Source organism: Daldinia loculata (genome assembly GCF_022478755.1).
Source record: "Daldinia loculata strain CBS 113971 unplaced genomic scaffold F4817scaffold_49, whole genome shotgun sequence".
Lineage (NCBI taxonomy): Eukaryota > Fungi > Ascomycota > Sordariomycetes > Xylariales > Hypoxylaceae > Daldinia > Daldinia loculata.
Genome location: NW_026054903.1, coordinates 1 through 18376, shown reverse-complemented (window position 1 = coordinate 18376; position 18376 = coordinate 1). Strand labels below are relative to the sequence as shown.

The window sequence follows — 18376 nt, the reverse complement described above, 5'->3', positions numbered from 1 at the left end:
ATCCCCAGAAACGACCATTTCCGAAAGGCGAACCTGACACAAAATACGGTGACCTAGATCCGCGCTCACGCCCACATCCCCGGCTACATATCCTTTGCTGACTGTAATGGAAGGAAAATCCTATACGAAGTGTGTGCTGCACTGACAGTAACCGGGGCTGCGGGGGTCCTCGATCGACTCCAAGGCCATCATCAGGCGTGACCGCTCACACATTCTAGCTTAGTTAGCCCTAAGTGACGTCGCAGATTGTTCCCGCATTCGAGATCACGAGAACCGCGGCCATTTTGAAGCGACGGACTTCTCGCCCGGATACATTCTCCATATCATGTGACGCGTCCATGAATATCTCAGGCCATTTCATAATAGAGTCGCGCTGCCTCTGATCAACTCTCTTCTCCTAGCTGACCTTACGTCCCTCCGTCTTGACGCAGCATAGGACCTCATCTTGGACCGCCTTAATCGTGAGATCCTTTTCGTCGGGTTAGGTCTGTGCATAGCTGGCAGGTGTTGGCCCAACATAGAGTGCAGCACATATAACTTGACTTCCCCCAAGCTAAAAGCAAGGGGAGCCAAGGCGTGACACACCTCACTCGAGACACGAGACTACCTACTTAGGTCGTAAAAACACTCTAAGATATCATACCTCATGAAAATGAAGGGGGAAATATTGGCAATGACTGTGAAAGAGACACTTGTCTCAATGACCACTAGGAGAAAACAAGAAATTTTGATAAATGAAGAATTCCCTCTTTCAAGTGGTTATAATAGACTCAAACGGGAGTATACGCCGATAATGACTGGTATCTTCAGCTAGCTCTATGTCTTTCGAATGAGAAGTCGACAAGAGCTTCCAAAGATTGTCGGCGAACAGATAAATAGAGAAGATATTCTCAAATTCGTCTAGATGATACTGCAGAGTATTTATTTGGATGGGAGGTGGCCTATGGTTGGCTTATCTCTGGTGTCAGTGAATTGTCGGTATGATAGGCGAACCAGAGATAAGGAAGCCATTATTAACAGAATCAAAATCCCTCCCACGATACCCCACGATCTAACGAGGTACGAAGTATCTACTTGGACCTAATTCCAGCGTGTAGCGACGCTTTTCCTGGCGCCCCGTCTTGCATAACGTCATCCCGCTACCGAATTCCGTGGTCAAAGAGCAAAATAAGTTACCTAAAGGTTAAGTAAAATATAGCTTCTAGTCCCTGTCCGAGAACAAGCACCAACATAGAGACCTCGTAATACTGCTCGCCTTGGGCCTATCATGTCGTCTCTGTTTATACCCATTTCTACGTAGCGGTGGTGCACTCGACAAGGACCCTGCGAGCTCCATACATATCATATGGCTTACCAATGGCTGTTACAGAAATTGCATGTCGACGCGTGGTAGCGGACTCGCTTTTTATGTAAATACATACATACATACATACATACATACATACATACATATCTTGAACAAATATCGTCGTCTACAAGCTAGATAAGGGTCGATCGGGCTAGGATCGTAACAATAAGCGTCTAGGGTCCTAATAGCCGAATACTACTTTCTCGCCGATCACGTTGCCTCAAGTAGTGTATCTATCAACACGGGTTGCATATTTGGTAAACTCGCACCGCGTTGAATCTAGGTTGCCTGCCAAGAGTGCAATTTTCTTTAGCGGCCTATCATGCAGCGGGTAGGGCGCCGCATTTACATGCCCGTTGTGCATTGCGTTGCGGCGGCCGAGGCCCGTGGTGGCGTGGTGGGAGGTGGTGTTGGGTTGCCTACCTGGATTAGGTACCGTGTCGGTTCTGAAGAGATACCTATACTAATTAATATATAGACAGGAGGTAGTAAATAAACCTCGGTGTCTTAATTATAACATCTTGCCATGCCATGCATTGTGAGTGGAATTGAACATATATGCCTCTGTCCTTAATATGCTTAATTGGGTTTATGTTGGGCGGTAAGATAAACTCCAGTGTAGGACTATATAGGTTAGGTAGTTATACTCTTGAATTATCACCACAATCCCCTCGGGAAAGAGACTATTAAGCTTGACATACTAAATTAGTCTGTCTTCATAAGAGTAAATAAGAAATTGTAATATTATATACTACTCCTAAACCCCTATCGACTGGGACTGTTAATATTGCGGTATTTGACATACTAATGTGACTTATCAGCTTATCAGCTGCATAGAGCTTTATCTCTCCCCTTATCGGTGTAATACAAGAAAAATTACGAGGGGTTGAACCTCTTATCGTATTGACTAGGTACTACCTATACGTAAGAGGTAGCTACATTCACTCAGTGTTTAGGAGACGATGGCTTATCCCATCAATCACCAGCCTAGCCTATTAATAACGAACCATGGTGGTTTTAAAGCTTACCTCAAAACGATGTCAAAGCAAGATCAAGGCGTAATTACCGTTGTGTCTGGGCCTAGTGCAACGAGCACGGATAAACACGGATACATGATGGCGGGGTATAGAGATAGCTAGATTAGATACCGATAACTAAGCGATGATAAACATGACGATAAAAGGGATCCATCAGGACCAACGCATGGTCCAGGCGTATCTACACCAGCATCAGACGTGCTTATCTCGATATGCAAGTGATGCAATTGTGGGATCCGGGGAAACCTTGGCTACCCTGTTACAGGAATACGTAATTGCTGATAGGATTCCATTGACGTACATTATCTACCTCTCATAGACCGAATAATTCTAGGCGTAAGTAAAATGTAAAAAGCAAAATTGTCAAGATGTGTGAATGAACATAAATACGCGTAAAGAAATACCTAGATGCATTAGGTAGTGCCCGACTTTTCATACTTAAATACCTTGGGTTACGGCTGCTTAAAACAGTACTCACGGATACCCTAGGAAGGTGTACTGGTGATGCGTCCCGCGCTAACAGATGTTGAACCCTACCTGCCCTACTATCTGCCCAGTGAGGTGCTTATTCAGCAGCGCACTAAAAAGCGTCAATTGTAAAACCAAACAAAAATCAAGAGAATTATTTCGCCGTCCCGCCTAAGCGAGTCTGGGCGTCAACCTAAGAGGAAAAAAAAAGAGTTAGGTTAGTTTCCAGCCAAGGAAAGTTTTGTCCACCTCGCAAACAAGTGGAAAGCCCACAAGGCCCAACTCTCACACAACAATTACCGGCGCCGCAACACGCACCAATTCCAAATCTTACCCAACCTCACCAACGCTGAGGATATTGACGAGATATTTTGCTCAAGGATATGACCTGCTAGGCCATATCCTTTTCCCCTCGTTGCATTCTCTCCTATTGATCCGACTGTCGTTTTCAGAGCTCCGCCTTGCTGAAAGGCGAATCAATTGGCGACATCATGTCGGTCGCCTCGAAGGTATGTCATAACTCTTGGGCATCATTTGCCTATTTTGTCATTTTTTCCCATTACTTCGAGCTACAACTGCTCATCGCATCTCTATTCCTTGCTATGTATCAGTAGAGCTCTGTTGAAATCGCAAAGCTAATTTTTAAATCGCTAGAACCGTTTCGATGCCCTCGGTATGAACCCCTCGATTGCTTCCCCGCCATGAAAATTTTCGACCTCGGAAATCCTGGTTTACTAATCTTAACCATTACCAATAGGTAACGATATCGAAGGAGATGAAGCGCCGTCCGGCCCTGTGAAGACGGTCGAAAAGACCACTATGCGCAGTACCAAGCGCAACGTCGAGCCTCAAGCCCCCGTCAAAGCCGCTACCAACACCGGAGCTCGTCGTGCTGGTCCTGGAGGCAACGAGGGAGGTGAGTGTTCTATGCGTTTGACAGGATCTTCGAGGATTCCGTCATCTTGACGCATCATTCCCGACCTCATTTGAATTCACCCCGCTAATCTACTTCCCATGTAGCCTTCCGTGACCGCAGTGCCGGTACAGCTAACAACCACCGCAAGCCCACAGACGAAGCTCCCCGAGGTGGTCTCCGAGGTGGTCGCGATACCCGTGCACGAGGTAAGAGCTAAATGTCAAATGCTTGTTGGAAATGAATACATGCTAATATAATGACACAGGCCGTGGCGGTCGATTCACCCGCGACCGTGACGACAGACATCCCAAGAATATTCCAAGGTTGGTTTTGAACGAACACCTACTCTGTCGCAATTACTAATCTCGCATTCAGTGGTGGCTCTGAGAAGCAAGCTGCCCTGGCATGGGGCGCTACAGAAGGCGAAGCCGAGCAGAAGGATGAGCAGGCCGGAGAGGAGATCGCTCAGTCGGAATTGAAGGAATCAACCACTGAGGATGCTCAGGAGCCAGCTACTCCGGCCGAGCCCGAGGACAAGCACGTCTCCTACGCCGACTACCTTGCTCAGCAAGCTGAGAAGAAGCTCGCCCTCGGCGAGTCTTTGGAGATCCGCAAGCCTAACGAAGGCACCAAGACCGACAAGAAGTGGGCCAGCGCTAAGGCCCTCATCAAGGAGGAGGATGACGACTACGTTTCCGGTGTCGGCGGTAAGGTCAAGCGCGAGCGTGAGCGCAAGGCCAAGCAGCTTCTCGACATTGACCAGCGATATGTTGAGCCTGAGCGTCCTCGAGGTGGTCGTGGCGGACGTGGTGGCAACCGTGGAGGTGCTCCCAGGGGTGAGGGTCGTGGTCGCGGAGGTGGCCGTGGCCGTGGTGAACCCCGAGGTGAGCCCCGAGGTGAGCCCCGAGGTGAGCCCCGTGGCGACTTCCGTGGTGGACGCGGCGGCGCTCGCGAGAATGCCTCATTCGCCCTCAACTCGGACGCATTCCCCAGCCTGGGCGCTTAAGTTCGCAGCATGCTTCCTGAAACTTGCACTAGAAAGTACACTATGTCTATTATGCAGGTTAGGTTTTCGATGGTCTATCAGGGGATCCAGTATAGCCGGTAGGGCTCAAGTCAGTTAAGTTCTGGCTAGGAACATCCTGAGAAGCAGATGTTTTCTCACTATTCCGAATTAACAAAAGTTTCTTTCATTTTCAAGCATTGTGTGCAAGCCAATTGACCTCAATGGGTCAAAGTATACCGCCTTCGGTTATTATTTCGATGAACTGTCCTAGTAGTTGCGTAGACTATTTTTCTCTTATCATTTTCCCTCGATGTCCAGCCCGCCTATTGATCCTAGCGCTTTAGCCGCCTGTCTACTAAACTATCTCTTTCAACTGAACCCTGTACTCGCCAGTAACAAGAGCATTGTGCCGAGTAAGACTTTCCTATCATCTAGTTGATGTTGAGAGTAATGGCCTTTGTCTGCCGTGTTTACTCCCAAGGGGGTTGTTGAGATACAATCACCATGTTCTATAACGTTGACACTGTTCACGAACATGTCTCGGGGAGAACGTAGTATATAATTTCGGTTGGCTTCCGATGCTTTGGTATCAGAAAAACTCATCATCATCACACACAAATATCAAGTTATCATCATATTCTTAAGAACTCATACCACAGCACTGGTGTTTTCGTGAGTATTCTTGTAGTGAACAATTTCCGAAAATTTAACTTCGCAACTTCGAATCAAACTATCGCAATGGCACTGACAAAATCAGGCTTGAGCCCAGACAGAGACTGGGACGAGTGGGTTGAACTCGACCACCCCTCCATTTCCGACGACTACGTCCACGTGAGCAAGTCGGATCTTGAAAGTTGGTCTCTTCCTCCCGTTGAGGATGGGGAAGAGGGCGAGGACAACGCTGACGTAGTAATGCAGCTAACAGAGTCCCAGTCAGACGACCTGGACCGTCTGGTTGCGCCTAAGGTCAAGCAATTGGAGAAGGAGCTGCGAGAGCAGAAGGACTGCAATTACTCGGCCGCAATGGAGAAGCTATTCGGTAGCGACGCCAAGGAATATCAGCTCATGTTCAATGCTGCGATTCCTGAGTTGCGGTTCCAGCCAAGGCATACTCGAGACACGTATTCCCCGCGGCCGGGAGTCTTATATACGCCGTTGACTAGTGCTGATAAGTGTAAAGACGCGGCCGACTTGCTCTTGAGGGGAATGCGGACTCGGGGTGCCCATGGGTACAACACCGAGGCACCCTCCTGGGATCATCCCCCAAGGCCCGAGTCTAGATCTGATAAGAAAGAGCTCCCGGGGTCGGATGACGTGCTGTCGTTCACTCATAGTCCGGATGACGTTGATTAAATCCGTTAAATAAATAAGTGGCCTTGGGCGGGAGGGAGGGTGCGCCACTAAATGAGAGGAAGAAAAGGGGAGGAAAATACGAAGAGCGAAAGAAGATGAAGGTGTCTTCTTCTTCCAGGGACTTTTTTGCTGTGCTTTCGGGACCGATAAAGAATAAGGTCGCCCAAATGCCTTTTCTTTGGCCCAAGTTTAAGCAACATAGTCCCCAGGAGGCTGAATTTACCAAAGCGTCGAAGATGAGTATGTCGTCTTGTTCCTTGGGGTGATTCTGCTACGGTTTCAGGACCGATAAAGAGTTAAGGCCATTCCGCCGTGGACCTTTTTTCTTTTGGCCTAAGCTAAGTGTCATATCCACAGGAGGCAGGATTAAATCAATAACAGGCGAAGAAAAGAAAAAGATGAAAAAAGATGAACTCAAGAAGGGGAGGGTGTCCTCCTATGCTTCCTGGAATGCTTCTGCCATGCTGATACAGCAAAAAGAATTACTGCATTTCTCCTGGCGAGGTATTCTTAAGGATCACATATGCCGAGGATGCTTTAGCCAGGCATTGTATATATATCCTACGGGAGGCTGATTCCATTGCGGAATCGTAGTATGGATTTCCTCATTCCTTTGGCCAGAGCTACCTAAGGTACGTGAGGTATTCCAAGTGGAATACGCACACCGATGGTGCTTTGAGACCGACAAGGGTGAGGAATTTCCTTGTTTCTTAACGACCTTGTATCTTACTTTTGATTGAGCAGTTGCGTCATTGCAATTGCTTGATTTCTCGAGACTTAGACGTTTCCTTATCCCCTTGGCTGAAAGCTAGGTGAGCAAGATATTCCAGTTTTATAGAAGTATTAACTGGAATACGCACATCAATGATGCTTTTAGACCGATAGGGGGTGAGGAAACATGTTTCTTATCCTTTTCCTTTTTTGGTTACGCGATTTCCCAGTCATTCCCCAATTCCTTTGGCTAAAGCTAGGTGATGCATTCGTTCCAATTGAATACGCACGCCGTTGACGCTCTAAGACCGATAAAGGGATTGGGGAATTTTCCTAGAGTCTAAATATTTTTTTTGCTTCAGTCGAGAAGAAAACAAGAGAGAAAAGGAGAAGGGGGGTAGTTTCTCATACTTCTGGGAACACTCATGCTGCTATGTTACTGGGACCGATGAGGATCATCAATCGGCTAAATCTAGGTAGGCAAGGTGTTTCAGGGATACCTGCCAAAGACTTAGAAACCTTTGTGGTCCTCTGGCCTAGACTAAGCGGTGTATTCTATAGGAGACCGAGTTCACCCCCGAGTAAGTGAGGAGGCAAAGATAAAATAAAATAAAAGGGAGGGAGGAGGGTTCTTCCTTACGCTTCCAAGATTACTCCTGCTATGGTACTGGGACCGATAAAAGGACCATTATAATTAACCCGGTTTCTTTTGGCCTAGGCTGAGCAGGATAGTCTCCAGGAATACGTATGCGCTATCGAGGCCGATAAAAGGACTTGGAGGATATATTGATACTTCATCCTAGTTTCTTTTGGGATTGACTGGGCAACTTATTTCGCAGGAAGCGGAGTTTACCACTGAGTAAACAGGGAAGAAGGGGCAGAAAAGAAAAAAGAAAGAAAGAAAAAGGGGGGGTACTTCCTGTCAACTATTACCGACCTGGGTTTACCGTACGAAAGGCGATGTCATCCCCTTTTACCGCCGGGACGGATTTGGACCATATGTGGCCGATATTAAATCAGCCTTATGGCTTTCTGCTGGCCTGGATTGGTTTACGAAGGAGACATATTTGCCAGTGGGTAACTAGACCTGGGTTTACTTTTCATGTAGATAGTGTGCTTGTTTTATTTTGTTCTGTTTTATTGTTTCATTCTATATAATAAAGTACCCTTCCCCGAATAAACTACTGAATTATGCAGCAATGTGACGATGAAAATTATGTAGAACCCCGAGGCTAACATCTATATAGCCTATCTTACATCCTTATTGAACGATACTTTTGAACAATGACATTGGCATATGTCTATAGGCATGTCTATAGGCATGTCTTTGCCAGGTCACATAAGTAGAGAATGTGAGAGATGATAAAATGGGAAAAGTTCGGAGCTGCTAGAGTTCCAATAACCTTGTATTTCAGCAAGAGAGTATACATGTTGCTTGAAATATCAAGACTTCATACGGCTGACTCTATAAATTTGTGCCGTTATACGGCTATATTATCGACGTGGTTATATTAAACCGGGAACTACTAACCTCGTTCCCTCTTCTAAGTCTCGCACCCAAAAAGACCAAGGTGTATCTTAAGAAGTATATAATTGTTATGATACTAGCTATGTGTCTCCTAGTGTCCTTTGTTAGCTTGATACTCATAGCCATTAGCCAGCATGGCGTATACATCAGCTGGGACCACCTTGAGTTTATTAATGCCTCACGCAACTATTGCGGCTGGAGGCGTCACGGTAGGGTGTGCCACTCATCATTCGATATCTCCCATTGTGGGATGATTGCATTGTTTCCGGGTTGAGATGTCTTTCTAGGTCGATTGCCCTTGGATACACGGCTCATTTCGGACTGTAGCAAAGGGTTTTATAGACCTCCCTGAATGGTGAAGGAGGAGACGATCAAGACCAAGACATTTATCCACCCCCAGATGAACGGTATCCAGGTCGGCATCTGGTAGCATCCAGAGATGTAGATAGCGCCGAGCCTAAAGATGGGTGTAAGTCAATCGCGACGACTCGAAGACAAGGTCGTGAGGTGCCTACAATAGTCCAACAATGCTACCGGTGAACAACGCCTCAGCCCCAGCAACCAAGGCGTATATAGCTGGGACGGCCAGCATGTACTTCCATACGAATCGCGGCTTTCCGATCTGCATTGCGAGGGCGATGCCCACGGCTCCGAAATGGAACACGGCATAGAGGATCAGGGTCCAAAGAAGTGTGTATCGCCATGAGTCCCAGACCGAATATAAGGCGCAGTATGGGTCCTGAGGAGGCCAGCAGAGGGACGGGAACTTGGGGCTGTGGTAATTGTCGGGGGGATAATTATGACAGTCGGCACTAGGCGTCAATCATTTAGTCAAATGGTCTCGACAATACGTACTAACAATTGGATATCAGATGATAGGACTTACGGTGGGGTGGCCATCTGGCCGTTTAGATGGTTGTTCTAGAAGGTATTGCCATAGAATTGACCATAGAATTGGAATGTTCTATGCACATGTAGAGCTGTAGTGTATATATTTAGAGCTGTACAAAGGAGATGCGAAGGAGACGATAGGTAGAAAGTTGTGGAGCTTTGAGCTCTTTGAGCTTTTTGAGCTGAAGGATAAGATGACAGGATGACAGGATGACAGGGGGTTACACGGCGGGAAGCTCCCGTGTGGTGGCTATGGTGGACCATTAGTGCAACTATGCCAAAATCAAGAAAATCGGTAGCATTATATTTAATAGGGTAATAGTAATGTTAGGGGTACAGTGTAGGTTTGATTATTTGCCTTGTATATATAATTTACAAGGTAATATATACTTTTTTAAACCTAATAGTATAATAACTTTACAAATTTTCTTTTAAATTTTTTTTAAAAAATATTAATATTATAATTTATAAATAATAAAAATTATGGTTTAAATTACATATAATTTAACTTAATATTGGTAAAAATATTAAAAAAGTTATAAACGTAATTATATATACGAGCCATTTTTTTTAAAAGTTTAAAAAATAATCTTTCCGGGTTATTTTTTTTATTAATTTTTAATATTAATTAATTAAAATAAAAGATTTTATTATTAATTTAATTTTTAATTATTTTATATATATAATATATAACATATAATATATTTAAATAACTTTATAAAAATAATAATTTAAATGTTATAATTAATATTATTTTATAACTTTAATTAATACGAAAAAAATGGATTAAATTATACGTTTATACGATATATATTAAATATTATATTATTATTAAAATATTTAAAATTTATTTAAAATAATTTTATTAAAATACTTTTAAAAAGTATTACGTGTTTACCTTTTTAAATAAACGTTATTTAATTTTATTATAATATAATAATTAAAAAACCGATTTAAATATAACTTTAATTGTTATTTTCGCATTAATTAAAGCTATAAAATAATATTAATTATAACGTTTATATTATTGTTTTTATAAAGTTATTTAAATATATTATATGTATAAAACAATTGAAAATTAAATTAATAATTAAATTTTTTATATTTTACTTTGTATATACCTTTATATATATCCCGCATAGTGTACTATGCACTTAGCGTTCCTTGCTATATTACCCTTTTTGGAAAATTCCGACCTATTTTATTAATTTTGGTTATCTCAGGTAACCTCAGACCAGAAATTCGAATTGGTTCGGGGGGTTGTACCCCTCTAGCCACACCACTTTTTAACCAATCACAACCCCCCAAAACAATATCGAATCTCTGGTCTGAGGTCTCTCTGGGACCCGCCTTCCTAAAAATTAAATCTATGGCATAAAAAAACATCGTCAAAAACAACATTATTAAAATAATCATCAAAACGACAACATCAACGCGCTTTTACAATAAGTAATAATTGACTATACAATCATTACTAACCTTCTTATTAGGTCTATCGATTGAGCATACGTGTTTCGAGTTAAGATTAGCTATAGCATTAGCCGTAGCACCGGTCGCATCGGTCGCAACGTATCGGTCGCAACACCGGTTGTAACATCGATTGCAACACGCGTTACAACATGCGTTAAAGCTGTACGGGTATATAAAAAGAAGGCTTGGATAGTAGTATTATTAGGCTAGTTATAATAGAAGGCATTTTATATTTATACGTGGTGTTGATTGTGTTGTTAATTGATTTGTTGATTGTGTTGTTGATTGTGTTGTTGATTTTTTACCATTTTTATGCCAGATGTTTTTTTCAACGTTAAGACCTGGTGTATAACAACGCAACGTCGTACGAATATGAAAAAAAGCTAAGGAGATAGAGAAAAATTAGCATTAGAATCGAGGCATTATAATAGAAGCTGTTTTGTACGTTGTTATGGTCTATTAAGTCGTTGAAAATGTTGTTTTTTATTTTTTATTAGCAATTCTATGCCAGATGTTTTTTACGGGTCCAGGGCGACCTCAGACCTGAATTCGTGGAACGCCTCGCCCGTGACCCACAGATACAATCACACGGGCCATGCGTTGCGTGGCGCAAGCGGGCGCAGCCCGCTTCCACGAGATTCAGGTCTGAGGTCACCTGAGATAAGATTTTGGCACAATTGCACTAATGGTCCACCATAGTGGCTGCAGGATAGGGGGTTAAGCTAGTGTTACGTTAGGTAATAAATTCAATTGACGTCGTGCCTCGGTAAAAGTTGGAACTGGCCGGCTTACATAACCTGTACGCGGGTACCGAGCAGCAACAACGATTCCTCGGAACTTCAATCTCCAAACTTTAGACTTTAGACTTTAGCAGTTTTATCTTCGACAAACAATGACGTGAAAAAGGAACATCTTCATTATGTAGGATACTGCCACACGCAAATATAAATTCGAGACGCGAAAAATGCCAGGCGATCGATTACTAGCGACGGTCCTACGGGCCTACCAAAACGCTCCCAATCCAACCGAGACGGACAAGATCTTCGGGACCACCACGTCGCTTCTCACCAGCCTCAACAATCCTCTCAACCTCTCTCTACTCACCTCACATTTCCTTACAGCTCGTGCGATATGGCAATCTCCCGATGGTCTACGCACTTGTCTGCGTATCATAAGCATATACAACACCGCCTCAATACACGTGCGGAGGAACGAACTAGAAAATGCGACCCTTCCACGCGGACGACCACCTGTTGGTAGCGGAGTTCGTAGCGAGGATTGGGCACGCGCGATTGCGAAGGGGACAGATGATAGGTCGAGTAGATGGCAGCACGTGCTGGTGTTAACAGGTGTCCTGATGGGCATGGAAGGAGATGATAGAAGATCCTTGTCTTGGAGTTTACGGTCGACGCTCGAACAGGCTATCGTTACAGCCGCCAACCTAGCACTCCAAGAGCATGTGCGGACGGGGCCGTTAGGGCGTGGTGCTGTTGTCCTGGCGTTGACATTTGCGTTCCCCCTCTTACACGAATCGGCTAAGCAGATTCTAGATGGGAATGCACTCCTACCGGCCATCGTCGAGGCGATGCTCGGAGAAGAAGGCCTTCAACATGGCGACTTTATTTCACCAATCGCAAACGATATCGTACCAGGACCGATCATAAAGTGGCAACCCGATTCGCCATCCGTTGCTAGGATTCAAAAGCTCGAGTCTCGGCCCCTGGCACAGAATATGGGACCCCTTTCGCGGCTCGCGTCGTTTGCTGTTCAACAGGCGATGGATCCTAATATCGTCCTTCAAGCTCACGAAGCACTTCTTGGGTTTACGGCGGCCTTGCTAAATAAATGGGCCCATTGTCCACTTTCTGCCATCGACTTAACCGTCGAATCTGCAGCTCTCTCACCCGATGTGCTTCTGGGCCCCTGGCCAATTCTATGGCAGTTGTTCAAGAAGATCTTATACGCTGTGGCTGCAACAATTCAAGCTATTGTTGGGCGATCCCTATTGGACCCATATCTTAGAAACGACGCAATAGCAGCAACTACAGCTGCGAGAACGCTGCATATACTGCGCAACTTGTCCTTTATATCTACACGCCAAGGTGCAAGTTCGTTCCAAGTGTACACATTTACTTACCTCACATCGCTCGATATTATTACACGCTATCCGGATGCTTGCGCGTCTTTCCTTCGCGATACGCAGCCACCATCACCTCAGACAAGCAATGTCGTACCATCCCCAGTAATCCAAGCCCTCGCCCTCTTCTACCTCAACACAGCAGAGCACCTCCCACTCTCGCTGCCAACACGTGCATGCGAGGACCTAATCGTCACACCCGCAACGGCCTACCTGGCCCCATCCACCTCCTGGCTTGCCAGTCCAGCCAACACCCCTCCATCCTCACTAACCCTCGAGCTCTTCGAAGCCGCACACTCAGCCGTCCTCTCGTCCCTTTCATGTCCACAACACAGCGCCCTCGCCGCCTCCCTCATCCCCTTCTACGTCGACGCCCTACTATCCTCCTTCCCCTCTCGCATATCCCCCCGGCAATTTCGTCTCGCCTTCCGCACCGTTATACAGATCTCCAGCCCCCCCTTCCCCCTCTCCGCATCGCATCCCGACCTCGCCGAGACCCTCCTCGAGACCCTGCGCTTCCGCGCTGTCGAAGGCGCGTCTACAGCCCCCTTGCCACCGAGCGAACAGGCCGCGGCTTCATCCGAGGACCCCGCCTCGGAACAATCTGCTCTTGTCCTAGCGCTTGTCGATGCGCTCCCCCATGTCCCGCTATACGCGGTTGAGGAGTGGCTCACGCGCGCTGCCGAGACTATGAATGCGATAGAGGACCCGCGTCTGCGCGACGGCGTTCGTCGCCGCTTCTGGGATGTCTTGGTTAACGGCGAGATGGACGTCGAACGAGCGGCTGTGGGCGTTGCGTGGTGGGGCACTGCCGGTGGGAGGGAGATGGTGTTGCATGGATACCCGCGGCCAGAGAGGAATGGTGGAGAGTTTCTGATGAGCGGTGCTTTGGCACCGGGACAGGAGAGGGAAGGGAGCAGATTGTGATGGTGATAGGAGGAGAGAACGGTGAAGAGGAGCACGAAGTAGTAATAAGGAGAGTCATGTGTAGGCTGTTAAGCTCGGAAAAGTACGGGGCGTAATGAATATATATTAACCTACTTATATATGTAAGACCAAGATAGACGACGTTAATGGAATGAATACCCTTAGTTTGGAGAAAAGAAGTGTTATCCTTTTATAGTTATCCTACATGAGCATTGAGTTTTCATAGTGATGCAAAGTTGTCAGTTCTTTGGTATATGCCTATATAGGTATGCATGTACACGCTTATAGGCACGAAGAAACAGATCATGAATTCATATGTCAATTTCCTGATTATAAAACCCAAGAACATTAGTAATGTATACACATATCCATACATTCACACAACCTAATACAAGTCCATCATAAGAGGTAAGCAAGAAGAAACAGGCCTTTCCATTCAAGCGCTGTTACCTTGGCCACTCTATACTAAAAAAAGCTAACGTATGCCAACACTCTGCCTTAGCGCTATGGTGCACACCGATGATTCCTTTCCTTTCTCGCTTCCCTGCGAGCCTGAACATGGAAGTTGCGATTTCGACTGGTTAGGTAGTTATCCTTATGAATTGTGAGTTTCGTGCCTAGCATCCCTCGTATCCGTAAAAATTTCAAGGACGCCGCGCATGATGCTTTCAATCAATTAATTGATACCCTTGCCTATTCCCATCCTGTAGCCTTAAAACGAAAAAAAGACGGCGATTAATAACACAGCCCTCCCCTATGCCTAGTTCGGGGGTGGAGAGGTGCATATTATAATCAATGTGCGTGTGCGGTGAAGGCATTGCTGATCCCCAGCAGTGTCATACCCAAGAACGCGAATAAAATGCTTAAATTCTGGTTGTGGTTGAGGCTCAGACTCTCGACGAACAGCTGCAGGGCCACGCTAGCCATAATGCCTGCCGTAATAGCGAATAGGCAACCGTACGCCACGGCGTCGGGCGTTATGTTCGTATGCTGGGCCAATTTAAACCACAGTACCGCGATGCTCGCTCCTAATGGCTGGCTTAGACCACCTAGTACAGAAGCCCATAGCATAGCAGTGAATCTGTTGTGTAGGGCCATATAGAGCGGCAATGCAAGTGCAAACCCTTCGGAAATATTGTGCACAAATAGTGCCAGAAATACGTTGAAACCAAGGGAAGGGTTCGCATGATTCGTTGCGTAAGTGATAAAGCCTTCGGGGAATTTATGTAGAGCGATCGCAATAGAGGTCTGAAGGCCGATGGACAGAAAGGCGTTCTCGGGAACGTGATGATGATGCTGGGCCTCAACGTCTTCCGAGATCTCGGAGTTGTGTTCATCTTCATGTTCGTGGTGAACATCACGCGAATGCACACGACTCATCCGACACATAGGGCTTACAGTAGATGAAGTATCGAGATTGTCGTCCTCGTTTACCGTATCAATACACTGTTCGGTATGTCCTATGGTAGCAGAACGAAGTAAAGTAGACACTCGGGATAGGGGTGCGGGTCGGCTGCTGAGGTGCTTGAAACATTCTTGTCCACACGGATCTGAGTATCCGTAGCAAGGGCCAGCCTCATCGCAATTAGGCTTCGTGTCTTTTACAAAGGACATAACTCGCTTCTGCAACATCGAAGGTCGCCTTTCCGACGTCATCGCTCGCCTGCGAGGGCTGCGCAAGGCTGTAGGTAGGTGCCCATCTGTGGGGTTCTCGGTCTCTGCCCTCCTCAGTGGCCGGGCACGATATGTTTCGTTGGAGGTGTCTGTTTGTAGAAGCGGCGTAATCTCACTAGCGTGGCCGTTTTCGCTCACTAGAGGCTTTAGGCCGTCAAGATGGGCATGTGTGGAATGATTGCGTTTACCGATACTTCGAGCATGGGAAGCATGTGAAGATAGCCTCCCGCTGAAGCCATCTATATGAGTATGATGGCTATCTAATAAAGCATGATCATCGTGGCTATGGTCGCAGTCGACGACGTGCGAAGGTATAAGCCGGTGAAATAATCTCGACAATACTTGAATACCCACGAATCCGCCTACAAAGCAGGCCATCAAGACGAAGCCTGCCGTCTGATCTGAAAAGCCTCCCTTTATAAGGTAGTCCTTCGATTCGGGTAACATACTGTACAGCGACATGAACAACTAAAGCATACAACGTCAGCATATTTCAAATTAAAGCCAACAATGCCAAGTCTTACCATTACGCCAAAGCTCAAGCTCAGCGAGCAGGCGAGAAAGATATTGCTGTCTTGTATTCGAAAATCCTTTTTACCGGGGAAGAGCCGGACGATGACATCGACGCAAATAATAGCGGATCCTATCACGCATGCTATATTGATACAACAAGTCAGTCAGTATATCAATAAAAGTCACACAATTCATATGGTTAAGGTCACACACCAACGCCGCTCACTAGGCACATGATCCAACCCCTCGTATCATTGTCCAACTCGGCGGCCTCCATGATAGGCCAAATTGACGTTGGATATATTATGCCACGTCGTCGCCTTTCCTCCCTCTAACTTTTAAACGAATAGGTTATGAGAGCATAGAGTTGAGAGTGGTATGCGTTCCGATGATCTGAAAATGTTGGTGAGGCTGGCTGGCAGATCTAGACGCTTTCGGCAGTTTGACAAGTTCCGTTTTAAGGTGGCGTAGTAACAAAACACTCTAATTTCAACAAAGCGGAAAGAAGGCAAGAATTTGGAGCGAGTTTATATAGAAACGTAGGAGGAAAAAGTAGATGAAGGCGGGAAGAAGGAAATAATAGTAACAGTGGTAACAATGACTTTGTAGGTAATATGATGTGTTAGACGAGAAAGTTCTAACGGTTATTTAGCTTGCGTATTTAAGATGTAGATCCGTAGAAGTGGCTACCGACCTACACACATATGTAACAATGCGGGTAGGGACAGAGGCTGCTTTTGCGCAGCATCTGATTGGGCGAAAGGCCTATGATGATATGCCAAGCTTTGCCAAGCCATGCGCTGACGGGTACCTTGATGGCCAATCTCTGTTTTACCCTTACATAGTAATAATGGAACTTCAGGTCCCACATAAGTTTGGGGTAACCCCCGGGCCTCAAGGTCGTCACTACTACGTATTGCTCACCCCTTCTAACTCGAGATGAGGCTTTAAAGCTGAAACTTGAGGCTCTATCTTTATGTTCCACCCCTTCTGAGAGCCATTTAGTCCGTGATTATTTGGATATCATTTTAGTAAAGTTTTGATAGTTATTCCAAGTTGAACAGGACTTATATTTACATTCGCTGGCCATCTCATTCAACCTTGCGTAAACTTCAGAAAAGTAAAAGTAAAAGTCATGTTGACGATTTGTTTCACAACCCCACTTAAGGTAGGGATTCGGATTTGAATATCAGGGCTTTGTCGCTCGGCTTGTCTGAACTACACTAATGTTGGTCATGCATAGGTATAATACGCCGACCCATTCTGGAGCATCTAGTTGGAGTCGCCAACTTTTGCTTTTCGTTTACCAGGTGACTACGAGAAAAGGTTCTTCATACACGGCAACTTAACGATACTTATTGGGTTGAGCTAAGGCTGCGAAATATAGATAGTCTGGTCACAGCAGGATAATGAGAACCTTGACGGACCTACTTGTGATATGCGTTTCAAGCGGTGTGGTTCACAAGCGTCCGGTCTCCGGCATACTCCAACCCGCCCAACGTTCTTTATAAGCTTAAGGTTTGTCCGGCCCTAACGCGTCTTAGCTATGTGAAACTTATCAAATCGGATTAGCCCTGCTTAACTTGTATCACTATAGAGGGGAGTCTTCGATCGAGCTAATTCTAATCATAAGCTTATTTTCTCATACAAAATACCTACATGTAGGTACCCATATTATAAAAGACTTCAGCAATACAATGTTTAGTCGGCGTTAAGTCCTGTTGCTTTATTAGAACTTTGTGTAACCGCGCCCAAATGATGCATTTATGTAAACATCCAAAAGTGGAAATCTTATACTTTAGTCTTTTTTCTCGCCTTTGCCCGAGTTTACGAGGGATATTGTTAAACGATCTTTTTGCCTGGCCATTTTTCGAGATAGGAAGTTCGTCCGTGCGCAGCTTTAGAGCGTTTTTATTGGGTGCATCCTCCCAAAACAACGGGTCTCACCAGATTCCCCACTTTCGAGAAAAAAGTCAAAATACGTATCTTTTTATACAAAAGCGTAGGTTTAAATCCCACTCGTGTTTTTTTTTTTTTTTTTTAAAAACCCCCGGAAAACCCTTTTATATAAAAAACAATAAAAACTTAATATTTTACTTTATTTTATTTTATTTTATTTTATTTTACTTAATATATAAATAATTAAAAATATAATATATATAATATAATATATATATTTAAAATAAAAGTTTTAATATATATTTAATTTTAATTATATAAATTATATAAAATTTTAAATTTTAATAAAAAATATAATTAAATTATTATAATAATATATTATATTTTATTTAAAAATTAAAATTAAAAATAAATAAAAATAAATAAAAATAAATAAAAATAAATAAAAATAAATAAAAATAAATAAAAATAAATAAAAATAAATAAAAATAAATAAAA

The 18376-nt window shown here is 44.6% G+C and overlaps 5 protein-coding genes across 5 annotated transcripts; 3 read left to right on the top strand and 2 right to left on the bottom strand.

Annotated features, from left to right (window-relative positions):
- Nucleotides 1-3344: 3344 nt before the first annotated feature.
- On the top strand, nucleotides 3345-4775 carry F4817DRAFT_318665 (uncharacterized protein; the record flags this gene model as incomplete). Its single annotated transcript, XM_049300944.1, has 6 exons — nucleotides 3345-3362; nucleotides 3508-3526; nucleotides 3611-3769; nucleotides 3874-3975; nucleotides 4035-4092; nucleotides 4145-4775. 6 exons carry the CDS (start codon nucleotides 3345-3347, stop codon nucleotides 4773-4775), a joined length of 987 nt encoding a protein of 328 aa, XP_049156240.1.
- A 738-nt stretch (nucleotides 4776-5513) lies between these two features.
- On the top strand, nucleotides 5514-6128 carry F4817DRAFT_367410 (uncharacterized protein; the record flags this gene model as incomplete). Its single annotated transcript, XM_049307118.1, has 1 exon — nucleotides 5514-6128. One exon carries the CDS (start codon nucleotides 5514-5516, stop codon nucleotides 6126-6128), a length of 615 nt encoding a protein of 204 aa, XP_049156239.1.
- Nucleotides 6129-7956: 1828 nt separating this feature from the next.
- On the bottom strand, nucleotides 7957-9590 carry F4817DRAFT_346380 (uncharacterized protein). Its single transcript, XM_049304390.1, has 3 exons — nucleotides 9254-9590; nucleotides 8883-9179; nucleotides 7957-8824 (listed from the first exon to the last, which is right to left on the bottom strand). Exons 1-3 carry the CDS (start codon nucleotides 9265-9267, stop codon nucleotides 8704-8706), a joined length of 432 nt encoding a protein of 143 aa, XP_049156238.1. The 5' UTR covers nucleotides 9268-9590; the 3' UTR covers nucleotides 7957-8703.
- A 1877-nt stretch (nucleotides 9591-11467) lies between these two features.
- On the top strand, nucleotides 11468-14092 carry F4817DRAFT_346378 (peroxin 8). Its single transcript, XM_049304389.1, has one exon. It carries the CDS (start codon nucleotides 11693-11695, stop codon nucleotides 13790-13792), a length of 2100 nt encoding a protein of 699 aa, XP_049156237.1. The 5' UTR covers nucleotides 11468-11692; the 3' UTR covers nucleotides 13793-14092.
- A 284-nt stretch (nucleotides 14093-14376) lies between these two features.
- On the bottom strand, nucleotides 14377-16690 carry F4817DRAFT_208378 (Zinc/iron permease). Its single transcript, XM_049298662.1, has 3 exons — nucleotides 16193-16690; nucleotides 15991-16121; nucleotides 14377-15934 (listed from the first exon to the last, which is right to left on the bottom strand). Exons 1-3 carry the CDS (start codon nucleotides 16254-16256, stop codon nucleotides 14585-14587), a joined length of 1545 nt encoding a protein of 514 aa, XP_049156236.1. The 5' UTR covers nucleotides 16257-16690; the 3' UTR covers nucleotides 14377-14584.
- Between the last annotated feature and the right edge of the window lie 1686 nt (nucleotides 16691-18376).